Here is a 15,110-nt window from a genome sequence, read left to right as displayed (position 1 = left end):
AAATATTTATTGAACACATATACGATACCTTTAAAAGCATTTCTGATAACACACCACAAATTAAAAATATATGTAATACTGTAATTTGTCAATAACCATTATTTCAATAAAATCAAGTTCGTCCAGCCAAAAACAAGTTTATAATCCTAATCCTGTAATTCCATTGTACTTCTCTCATACCCAGCATCGACGAAAGTTGGAGAGATTCTTTGTTCGCCTTTCGGATCGTAGTTCATTTAGTATCTCCAGTGATTTCAGAGTGTAAAGATCTTGCAACAAATTTAATTCAGTGCGTCGTCCTGTGTGTGGAAAATGTTTAAACTATTTTTGAGTGCACTATTTATTGTGTTACTCAGTGGAGGTGAGTAAAGGCTTTTCAAGAGATAAAGAAAGTTTTAAAGAAAAGATTGAAGAAACTTTTCAGTAAAAGATTTCCTTGCATTTTCAATGGAATTCAGTCGATTATCTTGTAGCAGACCAGGCATCAGCTTTAAAATCTTTCAGCTTTTTTCCTAGCTGTAGCTAATTAAAGCTAATGATAAGCCAAGATCAGCTTATTGTAGGTGAGATTCTTAATGTAAGCACACTCGGATTGCAGACATATTCAATTTTGAACTAAAGATGTGAGATATTGGGGGGGTGTTACAAAAAAGTTCTCGCTGTTTTTTGCGAAAATTCAAGTTTTATTAAAGAAAATTAGAAAATATTATTTCATTCAAAATATCGATATTATATATATTGCATATGCAATGCATACATATGTATATATTATATATATACTTATACATATTATATATATATATATATATATATATATATATATATATATTGTATATATATATATATATATATATATATATATATAGTATATATATACATATATATTGTATATATATATGTAAGTTATTCTTTTCGCAGCGTCTAAACAAATCTCTGCATGTTGTTTCTGATGGAGCATGGTCGCCGTAGGGGAGACCGGGGTACAATTAGCCAGGAGTAGAAGTAGACAGTGGATTTTTTTCGTTTCCCCTTAAATGTACCTACATTGAGCAAAGTATTTTTTAAAGAAAGCAGGAACACATCCCCATATTCACAGAAATATTAGGTGAGATTCTTAACAATCTCACCTACTATAATCCTAACAAAATTTCATGTCGTCCGATCGACCTCAAATTTGGCCAAAATGTGTTTCGCCACTTCCTGATTCCGAATATATATGTGGCTAAGTTACGTTCCCGGCCGGCCGGCCGCTCTTTGGAGCTTAATAGCTCCTAAACTAAAAAAGATATCGACTTGCGGTTTTCGGCAAAGGTTATATATCGGGTGAAAATTGCAACTTGGTGCATAGACCCCCCACCCCCCACCCCTCCTTCCGCCATTTTGAAGACCCCCCTTTTTTTGTTTTCTCAATAGCTCCGCCCCTATGGCATTCAGCGAACTCAAATTTTAGTATGTTATAGCTGGGCCTTAGAGCTTTCCATCAATACCAAACTTAAGGTCCCCCGACCCCCTGACCCGAGCTATAAGGGTCCAAAAAAAATTTCTTAAAATGGCCATAACTCCGGTTCTAATTGTCAGAATTTAAAAAGTGAGGGCTTTTTGGAAAGCTCTCGTGAAATGTCACTTCCCCTTCTAACATCGAAAGTTTATAAAACCACCTCTAGGAGCGCTTTTTTTAAAAAGAAAATTTTTTAATTTTAAAAGTTAAATAACTCAAAAATTCCATTGTGCATCGGGCTGAAAATTTAGTATGTTGTAGCCGTTGATTATACCTATCAAACAAAAAAACCTTAAGTCGATCCATAACCCCTGACCCGAGCTATAAGGGGTCAAAGTTCGAATATTGACCGGCCTCTATCTCCGGTTTTAATTAACATAGCGACCTAAATTTTACCTTTTTGGTTTCGTCTCGATGAGCACTTTCAGATGGAAGTTCAAAAATTCACCACAGGTGGCGCTGTGATAGCGTCAAAATTCATCGAAATTCAAAGTCACTTTTCTCAAAAACGGCATTGTGCAAGTTAATGAAATTTTAGTATGTTGTAGTCCAGTCTAGGACGTTTCCAAAATGGTGCGTATGTGCGCTGTGGTTTCAATAGAACCGGAGATATGAGGGGTCAAAGTTCACGAAATTCAAAAAATCATATCTCCGGTTCTATGTGACCGATTTTGATGAATGAGGGCTTAAACGAAAGATCTCACCAAATGCTACAACTTTCTAGAATATTTGAACTTCGTGGGACCAACACCAGGGGCGCCACAGTCGAAAAACCAATTTCAATATCACATAACCTCAATTATCTCGACTGTCGCTAAACCGATTTTGATGATTACTTCGACATAATTGTAGAGCACATTTGTCTCTACATTTCGTCCATACATCATTTTCCGCTCAGACTACGCTATCACTCCGATTTTGCCGTTTAAGTGTGAAAAAATTGATTTTTCCTATAATAACGCTTTGAAATCACTCAGATGCCAATTTGACTGCCTCTACTCCACCAAGACACTTAAAATAGGGTTTTAAATGGAAAGTCCCACAAAATACAACAATTCTTTGAAATAGTTGAAGCTCAACAAATGACTACTTGGGGCACTCTGGATGAAAAAACGAGTTAAGAAACAAAAAACCTCGCTTATCTTGGCTTCTGAGTAATCGATGAGTTCAAGTTCTACGGCAAAATTATAGAGAACATTCTGGTCAACATTTCACCCATATATCACTTTTGTGCCATTTTATCCAAATCCTTGATATTTTGGTTTAAATACAAAATTTGCATAATTTCACGAATTTGATTCAAGATAACTGAATGGCGTCTCCCAACTTCAGCTCTAAATCGAATTTGCATGCACTTCGAGCTAGCTCACGTTAAGTTTTCCCATCCGTTCTTCAAAGTTGATGTTTTTTAATTCTTTTTTTTTTGCTGGAATTGAAATTGTTTGAAGACACCAAAGTGTTTCCCGTCATGCGCAAATAGTCGAAATTTCTTATCAAAAAATGGCCCTTTTTAGGGCCATAACAATTATTCCATAAAGAGTTATTCGATAATCCTAAGAAATTTACAATAATTAAACGCAATTACTAAACCACGCCCATTTTCAACACATTTTGATTTTCTACTATTTTCCGTGTTAAATAAATAAATTCAATATGCAAATACACTAAATTGTTCAGAAATAATATTTGTGAAAGGAATATTTTATTATTAAAACAATAAATCTGTCAAATGGATCAAATGCTATAATAGCCCCGCCCCCATACTTCCATATATAAGGCTTAAAAATGCACCAAATGAGCTATTCTCTTTCAAGCGCTCACAGCGTAAACATCTTGGTTGCCCGTGCGAGGCACAAACCCCATGAACCGATGGAAGAATGCTTCAGCAGCTACTGACCGGGTCAAGAAGCCCCGTTGCTATTGCCCTGGACAGTGGCTATCCATGAGATCCGTTCTTTCCAGAAGAGCATTGAATGAATGGCTCATCCACAAGCTGCCTTTCCGGCGTTTTGTGCATGAGATTCTTAAAAGATTTCAGTAGGACCCACTTAAGATTCTAGAGTTCTGTCGTAATGACTTTCCAGCAGGTCAGTGAGGTTTCCCTCCAGTTTTTTTTTTCATCTATTCTAACTTGAGGTCTTTCTTAATTTTTTGCTGGAATTAAAGCATTCGAATGTCTATGACCCGAAATGTTTCGGGTTTTGCAGTTTCTATGTGAAGTTTTTTTTTTCTTAGGTTTTTTTCCAGGAATTGAAACATTCGCATCGCTATGACCCGAAATGTTCCGGGTTTTGCAGTTTGGAAAATGAGATTATGAGAAAAATATTTACAATTATTCTTTCAATATTTTTCCACAAAATTATTCAGTTTTTGGGGAAATTGGTTAAATTACTAAGGTATAAAAATATTTTTCCATCCGATTCTTCAAAGTTGATGTTTTTTTAATTCATTTTTTTTGCTGGAATTGAAATTGTTTGAAGACACCAAAGTGTTTCCCGTCATGCGCAAATAGTCGAAATTTCTTATCAAAAATGGCCCTTTTTAGGGCCATAACAATTATTCCATAAAGAGTTATTCGATAATCCTAAGAAATTTACAATAATTAAACGCAATTACTAAACCACTCCCATTTTCAACACATTTTGATTTTCTACTATACTAAAACTGAATAATTTTGTGGAAAAATACTGAAAGAATAATTGTAAATATTTTTCTCATAATCTCATTTTCCAAACTGCAAAACCCGGAACATTTCGGGCCATAGAGATGCGAATGCTTCAATTCCTGGAAGAAACCTAAGAAAAAAAAAACTTCACATAGAAATTGCAAAACCCGAGACATTTCGGGTCATAAACATTTGAATGCTTTAATACCAGCAAATTAAATTATGTGATTCTATTTTTTTTTTTAAATTCAACTCTTTAAATATTGTTTTTTAGCCCTAAAAAGGGCTGTTTTTTATTTTATTTCAATTTTTTGAGCTCCGACATCTGTCCGTTGTACTTTTTGTCAACGCGGCTGTAATCTGAAAAGAAAAGAAAATTAATATTTAAATGGTATTTTTTTTTACTTACAGTCTTTGGAATGGTTCTCCTTAACGTATTTAAGGAATGTGTTGACAGCCTTTTTCGTCTCGTGGTACGATCTCTCGTATTTCCGCTTCTCTCTAATTATCTCCCGATAATTATCTTCAATTTCCTGGAAATCGCTCAAAATTCCATCCGCCATCCTGCTGCTGCTTCCAATCCTTGTTGAGCACTGAATGACTTTGAAGTCAAAGCGTCGGCGTATTTATAGATAACTTGCACATGGAATTTATAAGTCTGATCCTTTTATCCTACAATTTAGAAGCATTTTTATAAAATGGGTATAAAATTGTAATTTTGATGTTACAGTTTTTGGTCCAACATTTGGTTTTCTACGTTGTTAGTCAAAATCTCATAGTTTTACTTTGTTTCTGGTTTAATAAAGTTAATTATGAAATATTTTTCACTTGGATAAAATAATTATCTACTTTTTAATATAAAATGATAAGCACTGAAACAGCCCTCGGGGCAGATGTAGCCACTCTTCCGTGGCGGGATAAAACTATTGATGATTTTTCACTAATGCCCAACGCACAATAACTTTTGTTTAGTAAACATGTTTTTGACATTTCAATGAGAGTGAGTGAGATCTAGATCTAGTCATCTCGCTCATTCTCATGGGAAATTTTGAAAACATGTTTACAAACAAAAGTTATTGTGCGTTGAGCATAATACATGAATAATTGTTAGATGAAAAAGTACTATTGATATTCCAAGCAACATTGCCATTCGGATGAGTAATGAGATATTTCGGATGAGTGAAATAGATTTTTTCAGGATGTTTGCATCAATTTTGCACAATTACAAAAATATCATAAAAAAGTCGGCTAAAGCCTTTTTCTTTAGGTTTATGTGACGTAAAATTGCTAACTTTTTATTAAAATCAAAATATCTTGAATGTAAATGAACTGTCAAAAAAAGATGATAGGGACGTCTCTACAATCAAACTTCATGAAATTGCCAAAACTCCTCTTTTGCAAAACCAAATTTCTAAGATTAAAGATAACTTTCTTCTGCAATGCAAAACCTCCCACCACTCGATTGTAAGGGCTCAAATAGACTCAGGCTGATCCTCAAGAATATTTAGCCTGTAAAATTTGGTAGTAAAAATTTATCCTAAACTGTCAGACAATTAGGCCTTAGGATAATCGATTAGAGGTCCTTTGCATAAAACTCCTTTACCTAATCCTTTGCCGCCAAATTTTACAGGCTAAATATTTTCGAGGATCAGCCTGAGTCTATTTGGGCCCTAAGTCAATTAGCACTTTAAACAGTATCATTTGTATAAAATACATATCTGTCTCACATTAAATCAGTAAGCACCATATTACCTTGTGCTTAATTTATTTTTCTTAATCATTTCTTAATATAATTCAAATATTCTTAACAATGTATTAAAGTTGAAGCAAATCAATGAGGTTATTTACACCGTCGCATTGGATTAAGATTCAAGTATCCCAAAATCGGTTGTAATTGTCTGAATTAGATTAAAATCGGCCAAATTCGGAGTAGGGTAAGTGTGCCAAATTTCGGCATAGTTGCGTGCAAGCGCCAAAGTCTCAAGTTTGAAATGTAATATCTTTAATAGAAATTGATTTTTTCATTCCTTCTACTTAAGGAGTGTTGCTTAGAACCTTGTAAACAATTTTTCATCTTTATTTACGCTAAAATCATTCTTAATACATTTTAAAATGAATAAAAATATAGACATAGCTTTGGTGCCCTATTTCGGCCACCTTCATTCTCATAGTTCCTTTCCCTTCGGAAATTCTTCCAATATCTTTTTCACGTTGTCTCGTTTGTCAAAGCTACATTTTTTGTTTTTCTTTTGCATTGTGTAATCTCTAGAGTATGTAAAAACTAAAAATTCATAGAAATTCGAGGAACAAAAAAGGTGGCCGAAATTGCAAGCTGGCCGGAATTTGGCACACTTACCCTAAATGGTCTCAATCAAACTATTCACACCGAATATTGAGGTTGAATTGTCCTAGAATCAGTTTTTTGAACAATTGAATCTCAATCCAATCCTGCGGTGTAAATGACCTCAATGATTTGGAACACTTACGTAATTATTTTGTAAATGTACAAAAAGTAGCTAGATAAAATATTCTGTAATATAATAAAAAATTCTTTGTCCATAATTAGTTCACCGAATTCGTTGTCTTCTCATGTCTTCATCAAAAACCTAAAATAATATTCTCTTTTATCTGTACTTTCCATTCATGATAAATATTTAAGAATTCATATTTTTGCAGCCCTTAGCACAAAACCTCCGAGATGGGAAAAAGTGCACACTGTTAAAGGCACATTGTACATCCCTTACGCTGAAATTAGTGAGCCCTTCTATGCGTGGTACGATGAGATTACTAGCCGTTCCCGAATCGACTATTACGGTGGAATGGTAAAAACTTACCAACTTACACAAAATGGAGATTTTGGAGAGTCCCTCAAAGTAGCCCCCGTGACCACAGATGATACCCTCAATCATGTCACGTGCCTTCAGGTCAATGGAACTCTGGACAACAAGATTGAAGTTCAGAGTGTTCTACCGAACGCTAAAGACTTCAATTTAATTGGAACTGAAGAGATACTTGGTCTCCAATGTGATAAATTTTATTTAGAGGAAGTGATTGGGCAAAAGAAGAACACATATACCCTGTGGGTGCGTTACAAGAAATCCCCAAAATATCCAGCTGCTCGAATGCCAATACCTGTGAGGTATGAAATGCGTGGATTTAATACTTTGCTGGGATCTCACTATGATCACTATTATTTGGATTATGACTACTACAATCACGAAGATATCCCTGATGAAATTTTCGAGGTGAATTTGGATGAACCGTGCACTGGATTCCCAGGACCAGGTGCAGGACATTACGCCACTTTCAATCCCATGAAGGAATTCATTCATCCCCGATCTACAGAACATATTGATGATGAATTCAAGAGGTTTATGGGGAAGCATAGTAAAACATTCAATAGCAATTTGGAGCATGAACACAGGAAGAACGTCTTTACACACAATCTGAGATACATCCACTCGATGAACAGAGCTAAATTGGGATATACCCTCGGAGTGAATCACTTGGCTGACAGAACTGAGGAAGAACTCAAAGCCTTGAGGGGCTTCAAGCCAACAAAATTGGAAGGTGGAAATGGTGGACAATCTTTCCCTTACGACTATGAAAAGATGGCTGATTCCCTTCCGGAGCAGTATGATTGGAGACTTTTTGGTGCTGTTACTCCAGTCAAAGGTGAGATCTCTATAAAGTTATTAGTTAATTTGAGATTACTGAATTTGGTATATTTCAGATCAATCAGTTTGTGGTTCCTGCTGGTCCTTTGGAACCATTGGAGCAATTGAAGGAGCATACTTTTTGAAAAATGGAGGAAACTTGGTCAGGCTATCTCAACAAGCCCTCATCGATTGCTCTTGGGGTTTGTAGTGGGTAATGCTTAGAGCTAGCCAAAATATGTATTTGCATGTTTTTATTAAGCGTTCTCAGGCCCAATTTGACCCTTTATCTTCACGAATTAGGCTCTTGTGGTTCTAATAAACCCTATTTAAAAATGCATATTTTGACATATTTCATGTTTATTTGCATTTTTGCATATTTCCGAATCTTGGTCGAAAATCGTTTTTGTTTCTTTAAGGGAAGAGTACCCCGGATCGGAATGTTAAGAGACAATTTAGTTGAATTTATTTAGTTGAAAATACAGTCCTCAAAACACCATTTGGTATTTTTATATATGCTAATGTATACATTAGTGACCCCCTTTACTATATCTGTGCTTTTAAATTTTTAATTTTTACAATAAATTAATAAAAAATATGTGTAATTGCAAACTTGCACGCTATACCTCGGATCGTCAGGAATTTAATCAGGTGTTTCAAGGAAAATTTGTTATATAAATTAAATCTGAGTTAATGCACTGCATTCTTGTGAGAGTTAAATGGTAAAAAGTAGCTAAAATTTTTTTTAAAAAAATCATTTAATTTGGAGCAACAATGTGGTATTAACCTGACGATCCGAGGAACACTGCCGATCGCTGGTACTCTTCCCTTATGTCAAACTACTGTTTTACGCACTTTATTTCTAAAGCGTAATTTCTGTATCTGTAGAAAATTTTGATATTCAACAACTGAAAAATAAACTTCTTTAGGGGAAAGTGGCCTGTCTTTGAATGTGGCAGTATTTGAATAATTCAATTTTTCTCTTATTTTCCAAAGCAAAAACCCTATATTCTAATCAATACAACTAACTATTTTCTATTAACTTCGATTAATAAAATAAAATTTTTGGTTTGGGAAATAAGGGAGAAAATACATGTTCAAAGGCTGCCGCATTCAAAGGCAGACCACTTTCTCCTATTGTTTTAATTATTTCTACTCGAATCCCACAGAGAGGACAGTACCATTTACCAATTATTTAAAAAGCTGCTAAAGGAGTTAGAAAAGCGTACTAGTGTTGCTTGATCTTACTAGATAGAACTCTTCGCTAATTTTACTAAAGATTTTTTAATTACCATTTTTTTTTTAAATATATCGACGGCTCCATTCCATACTATGCTAAGTCGACTTAGCTTTATATTACTCCGAGAGATATGTTGTTCATGAGACCGAGATCTACAACTGGTGAAAATTTTGTGGTTATCCGATGTTCGGATAACGAGATATTTGAGACTTTCGAATAAAATTTACACGGGAACCATAGGAAATCGCCAACTTAAAATGGCTTTCCTGAAAAGTTGTTATTCTGAGATGGCATAGTATGGAATGGAACCGTCGATATTATCTGTAAAATAATTTGAGATGTTTTTCTTTAAAATTTGACGTTGAAAAAATTAATAGAAGGAATGAATTGAAGTTATTGTATAAGGATGAAATGATGTTCAATTACGTTTTCTGTATATCATATTCTAAAAGAACAAGAAATCCTTAGATTGGTTTTTTCGGAAAGCGCTTAAAAACACGCACAAGTCAATCATAAGACGGTTCAGATTGACCTTGCAAATACGCACAGCTCAATCATAAAACAGTTAAGAATGTGCTTAAAAACACGCACAACACACACGTAAAACAGTTAAGATTGCGCTTAAAAACATGCACAGCCTAAACATAAAACGCTCAAAATTACGCTTAAAGACACGTACAGCACATACGTTAAACGATTCAGATTGTGCTTAAAAACACGCACAGCACACACGTAAAACGGTCCATGTTAATATGCTTAACATCACGCACAGTTCAATCATTAAACGGTTAATACGCTTAAAATAACACACAGCTAAATCATAAAACGATTATTATTAATTATTAATCGTATCGAGATATTTATTACAAGGTAATCATTTTTTTACAATGCGTTATATCCCGTGTTGGAAGAATCTGCGAAGTCCATTGTAGACCGCCCAGGAGCGCCTTCCCGTAGTATGGTGAATGCTTCTTCCATGCTCCCGGAGTTGTTGGGCGAGGCGGTGCATTTTTTATTACGTTATATCACAGTGAAAATGTCTTTTTCTAAACATTCATATCTTTGCACCGGGCGGGACTCGAACTCACAACAGTGAATCGAGCCAGGGAATCGATCCGCCCAAGAGTCAACGGTCTTGCCTATTGCGCCACTGATTCCCCATAAAAAAAAACGATCAATATGCTTAAAATCACGCTTGCGATTTTTTAAGTGCAATTTTAACCGTTTTATCATTGAGCTGTGCGTGATTTTAAGCGTAATCTGAACCGTTTTATGTTTAGGCTGTTCGTGTTTTTAAGCGCAATCTAAACCGTTTTGTGATTGGTCTGTGCGTGTTATTTTACACACAACTAAGGTCGTTCATGCTGAGACAGTTGAGATTTGATAAATAATAGTAACCTTTTTCTTTATGCTTAAGGTGTGCGCGTTTTCTAAAATCGATCTGTGAAAATATAAGCTTAAAGGGTATGTGTCTAAAACTAACCGAAAAAGTTTATATAATTAATCCTGTCAAGATTCTAAAATTAAGTCTTAAGTTTCTAAAATCAATCCAGAAGGTTTCTTGATTTGATTCTGTAAAATTTTATAAACAATCGTACAATTTCTAAAATCAATCCCAAATGTACTGGAACTCAGGCAGCACTTATAGATAGCTTTAAGTATTACTTTCTTATATCAGGGAAAGATTTGGATCATAAAAATGTCATAAAATGTAAAATATCATTTGTCACATTTTACAAAGGAAGTGAAAAATTAAGGGAGCATATTTTGAAATTTCAAATACTGAAATAAGATTGGTTGTTATTAAATGTTGTATTCAACTACTTCAAAATTAACAGAAATTGTTTAATTTCTTTTTAAATCGTATTCAATCCGTCGACTGGTTTTATATTTATCTATTATTGGCTCAAAATAAAAACATACTAAATTTATTCTAAGTAAAACGAAAACCTTAATTTACAAAGCAAGTTGTGAGATAAACGCGTTTGAAGTTTCCTTGAAGCTATATTGCCATACTGCGAGTTTGGTTTATTACAGCTATCATTTTGTATATTTTTCAAAAATATTGCTTTAAGCAATAAAATAGTGTAGGGGAAAGTGACCATGCTTGATACGATCCAAGCTTGATAATAACTATTTTTTTCCTACGTTAATCAATAATTGTGACTCACGGCAATATATTTTAATAGCTGGTCCTAAGCCTCACATTTCCTTAAAAAAATTAGGATCCCAGCTCTTTTTTCCTAGTTTTAGGAAGCAAAAATTAAAAATGGGTCCAAAACTGTAATTTCGATACATGATATTTCATAAGTATTTCTTAATTAATGTCGCTGTTCAGGAAAACTGCTATTATAGGCACATAGAGAGTTCATCAGTATTAATATTTATGTAAAAATATTTTTACTTGTGGACACTGTTTTTGTGGGTGGTGACAAATTCATAAATTCTACCTGTGTCCATCCTATATTTTAATAAGGGTCCATGAATGATAATTTAATTGTGGCAACTCTATCATTAGATGTGATTCTTTTATAATTACACCTATTGTAATCCTCCAATTTTATCGCCAATTGACATAGCCTTCAACCCTGTTGCCTGAATTTCAAGGTTGCAGAGTGACATTTTCATGGACTCAAAGTGAAAAAATGGTTTTCGCTAGCGCCCTATTGTCATAAAAACATGGCTTAGAAAAATTACATAAAAGTGATTTTAAATCTAATAACCAGTCGTACAAACAATTTAAGCAGATAGATTAGAGTTCCGTCTAAACATTGATGTGCAATTTTTTGTATTCGGTGAAATTTTTGCAGTGAAAATGGGCCTCCGAATTGTCGAATCAATTATTATACAGGAAGGCTCCGGACCCAACTTGTATAAAAATCGCCACTGAATTTTCATTTTCTTCTTGAGGAAAATCTAAGGTTTTTCAGGAACTATTTGAGGTGGGATTATGAACCTAATACGTGAGATATTTTTTTGTCGTAGTGCAAGAATCGCTTCGGTTTGTGTGTTAATCAGAAAATAATCACAAACCTTGGACATCATTTTACAGTATCAAGCATGGTCACTTTCCCCTATTTTTAAAGGGTACTAACTATTAAGCAACTCGAAAATTCTTTCTAAAAAATTAAATATGTGAAATGATTACTGGAGTCAGATCCTAATAAAAAGTAAATTTCCAATAGGTAAAGGTTTTTATATCAAAGTGCTACAAAACACTCTTATTTGGCTAAAAAAAAAATTAAATAAATGCATATTTTTCTTGCATATTTTATGATTTTTCGTGCATTTTTATGTCGCATATTTCGAAGATTTTTTTTTGCATATTTTGGCTAGCTCTAGCTAATGCTAATTTAGATTGTCTTTTATAATATATAAATATTTATCACAGGTTACGGTAATAATGGATGCGACGGTGGTGAAGACTTTCGTGTTTACCAGTGGATGATGAAGCATGGTGGAGTACCAACCGAGGAGGAATACGGAGGCTATCTTGGTCAGGATGGTTATTGTCATATCGAAAATACCACTCTTGTGGCTCCAATCACAGGATTTGTCAATGTAACCACCAATAACATTAATGCATTCAAAGTGGCCCTCTTCAAACATGGTCCACTTTCTGTAGCTATTGATGCATCTAGGAAAACCTTTAGCTTTTACTCTCATGGTGTATACTATGACCAAGATTGCAAGAATGATGTTGATGGACTTGATCATGCTGTACTTGCTGTTGGATATGGCACCATGAATGGACAGCAATATTGGTTGATTAAAAATTCCTGGTCAAATTATTGGGGAAATCAAGGTTACATCCTGATGGCAGCGAAGGATAATAATTGTGGCGTTATGACTTCACCAACTTATGTCACAATGTAATCTGATATGTAGTAATAAAACTCCTAATTCCATAATTTTCCTTAAAAAAAAAAACTTTCTTTTAAAATTCAATAAATTTTTTAGAGATTTATTATTATTATATTATGACAAAGTTTAATTTATTCTTTGGCTACTAAAACCAATTTCTACTGCAAACTTATTATAGATTTATCACAGATCAAAATGTTCTTAACAACTCGTTAGTCTTTATACTCCCCAAAGTATTTGGCACTGTGAATTCACGTTTTTACAACAAAAAAAATTGGAGACAGCAAGAGACAAAGTTCTCAGAAAAAGTAGCGATAAATTACAATGATTGTAGTGAATTTTATCAAGTACAAACTTGAACGTCCAGAACCACTGTAGGAACTTCCAGATGTATCAGGTTGTGCCATATTGGCTACAGTGAGGGCACTAAGGCCTAAGTCAGAGGTCACACGATGACTCTGGGCAGCGATTAGTGTGGTGATTTTTTCAGCTTCTCGATGGCACGCTTCTATTTGGATTTGAGTAGGTTTACGAGACACATGTTGAATAGTGATAAATAAATCTGTTTCGATAGTTAAGAAACCACTCAATCGACACTGAGAGGTTTTTATGAGTCGTTGTAGCCCGTTTAGGATGGATCTTAATGTCAAAAAGTGAGTATTTTTGCCCTTAAGAGCATAGAGAGCACGATCTATCTGCTTACGCGAGTATACAATTCTTAGAGATCCTGAACAGATGGGACAGCAAGCGCCTGGAGGAACTATTGGCTGACAGTGATCCGATGGGAGTGGCGTACATTTAGCTGAGGAGCATCTTGGCCCAAGAATTGATGTTAAGAGTCCAACTTCCCGGCAATGTCCAAAATAATCAACAGTTGAGTAGTCTAAAATTAAAAATTCAATAAATTAGGATTTGATTAAATTCAGCTATTATTAGGGGAAAGTGCCCATGCTTTACACGGTCCCAAGCCTTTACAATGACTAAATTTTTCCTATGTTTCTGAATAGGGTAAGTGTGCCAAATTCCGACCAGCTTGCAATTTCGGCCACCTTTTTTGTTCCTTGAATTTCCAGGAACTTTTAGATTTTACGTACCGTCGGTCGTTGCGGGTGACTTTGCACTCGGGGGGTGACTTTGCACTCTGCTGTTCGTGAGACTTTGAACAATTCTAGCACTTATTGATAGTCTTCGCCGATCCGGTCTACCATGTCAAAGTATATAGGGATATGTTATGTACCAAGTAAGGTACAATGATCCCCAAAAGGATTCTTGTAGTTTCAGTAATAGTCAATGAAATGCTAATATAGGTATTTTGTCAGAAAACGGCTCCGAGAAAAAGTTATCTGAAGGTACAATTCCAAAATCGATTTCAGAGTAGTAAATTGTCCAAATCCAATCTAAATTTATCTGGCTAGAATAATCCACTTCGATTTTGTTGATTATTTTTATTAAAATATTTTTTTTCCCTATTATCTTCCTAAGAACGCATGATTTATGTTATAAAATTGCATATAATGATCTTTCTAAAGCTTTATTATAGAAGTATTTGGCTAAAAATTATCCAATTTCGTGGGAACTTAAGATAAAATGACCGAGATCTACAAGATGGAATGGTCGCCATCTTGATTTGACGTTTTTATCCGCCATTTTGAATAACTGTCAAGACAAAAATATCATCCGATTGAGCTGAAATTTTAGTATGTTCTAGCTGATATCAAGGCCTTTTCAGAACATATATAAAATCCGACCTAGGTCAAGTGATTGTCTGGATATAGGGGCTCCAAGTTTAAAATTTTGACATTTTTATGAATACAGAACTACAGGGAGCTTCTTTTATCGAAACCATCAGAAAAAAGACAGCGCTATCGTTAGGCGGTAAGATCTAACAAACAAACAAAGAGAAAAGTAATGTTTTTGTTTATAACAGCGCATTATTTGAGAATCTTATAAACTGTTTCCCCAAAGATAAAAATAAAAAATTAATTAAATGTACTTTTCGTTTATTTATTTTTAAATTGTGTTAGAGTAAATAAATATGTAAAATAAAAGTCTCAACCATTTTTAATGGTTACTGAGGCATTTCGTTTAGGTTTCAAATATTGAAGATTAAAAAATAAAGACCGCCAAAATATGAGTATTGCAAAATTTTAAACTTTGAGCCTCTGTATCTAGGTAAATACTTGACGT

At 34.3% G+C, this 15,110-nt stretch overlaps 2 protein-coding genes across 2 annotated transcripts in view; one reads left to right on the top strand and one right to left on the bottom strand.

Annotated features, from left to right (window-relative positions):
- The first annotated feature begins 200 nt into the window (after window positions 1-200).
- Window positions 201-13,035, top strand: LOC129801816 (digestive cysteine proteinase 1). Its single transcript, XM_055847160.1, has 4 exons — window positions 201-361; window positions 6,840-7,838; window positions 7,897-8,022; window positions 12,451-13,035. Exons 1-4 carry the CDS (start codon window positions 313-315, stop codon window positions 12,933-12,935), a joined length of 1,659 nt encoding a protein of 552 aa, XP_055703135.1. The 5' UTR covers window positions 201-312; the 3' UTR covers window positions 12,936-13,035.
- LOC129801815 (reversion-inducing cysteine-rich protein with Kazal motifs) overlaps window positions 12,991-15,110 on the bottom strand; it is a 34,809-nt gene continuing 32,689 nt past the window's right edge. The window contains exon 7 of the mRNA XM_055847159.1: window positions 12,991-13,806. Within this exon, the coding sequence (XP_055703134.1) occupies window positions 13,223-13,806 (584 nt within the window). The 3' untranslated portion in view covers window positions 12,991-13,222. The remainder of the gene's footprint in view (window positions 13,807-15,110) is intronic.

This window comes from Phlebotomus papatasi, chromosome 2 (assembly GCF_024763615.1).
Source record: "Phlebotomus papatasi isolate M1 chromosome 2, Ppap_2.1, whole genome shotgun sequence".
NCBI lineage: Eukaryota > Metazoa > Arthropoda > Insecta > Diptera > Psychodidae > Phlebotomus > Phlebotomus papatasi.
Note: the sequence above shows the minus strand (reverse complement) of the source record. Positions and strands in the feature narration are given on the sequence as shown.

Excerpts from the sequence above, each read along its gene's own strand:
- LOC129801816 (XM_055847160.1), top strand. The coding sequence starts at position 313 with ATGTTTAAACTATTTTTGAGTGCACTATTTATTGTGTTACTCAGTGGA. Across the intron at positions 7,839-7,896 it reads TGCTGTTACTCCAGTCAAAG|ATCAATCAGTTTGTGGTTCC; the intron begins GTGAGATCTCTA and ends GGTATATTTCAG. Across the intron at positions 8,023-12,450 it reads CCTCATCGATTGCTCTTGGG|GTTACGGTAATAATGGATGC; the intron begins GTTTGTAGTGGG and ends TATTTATCACAG.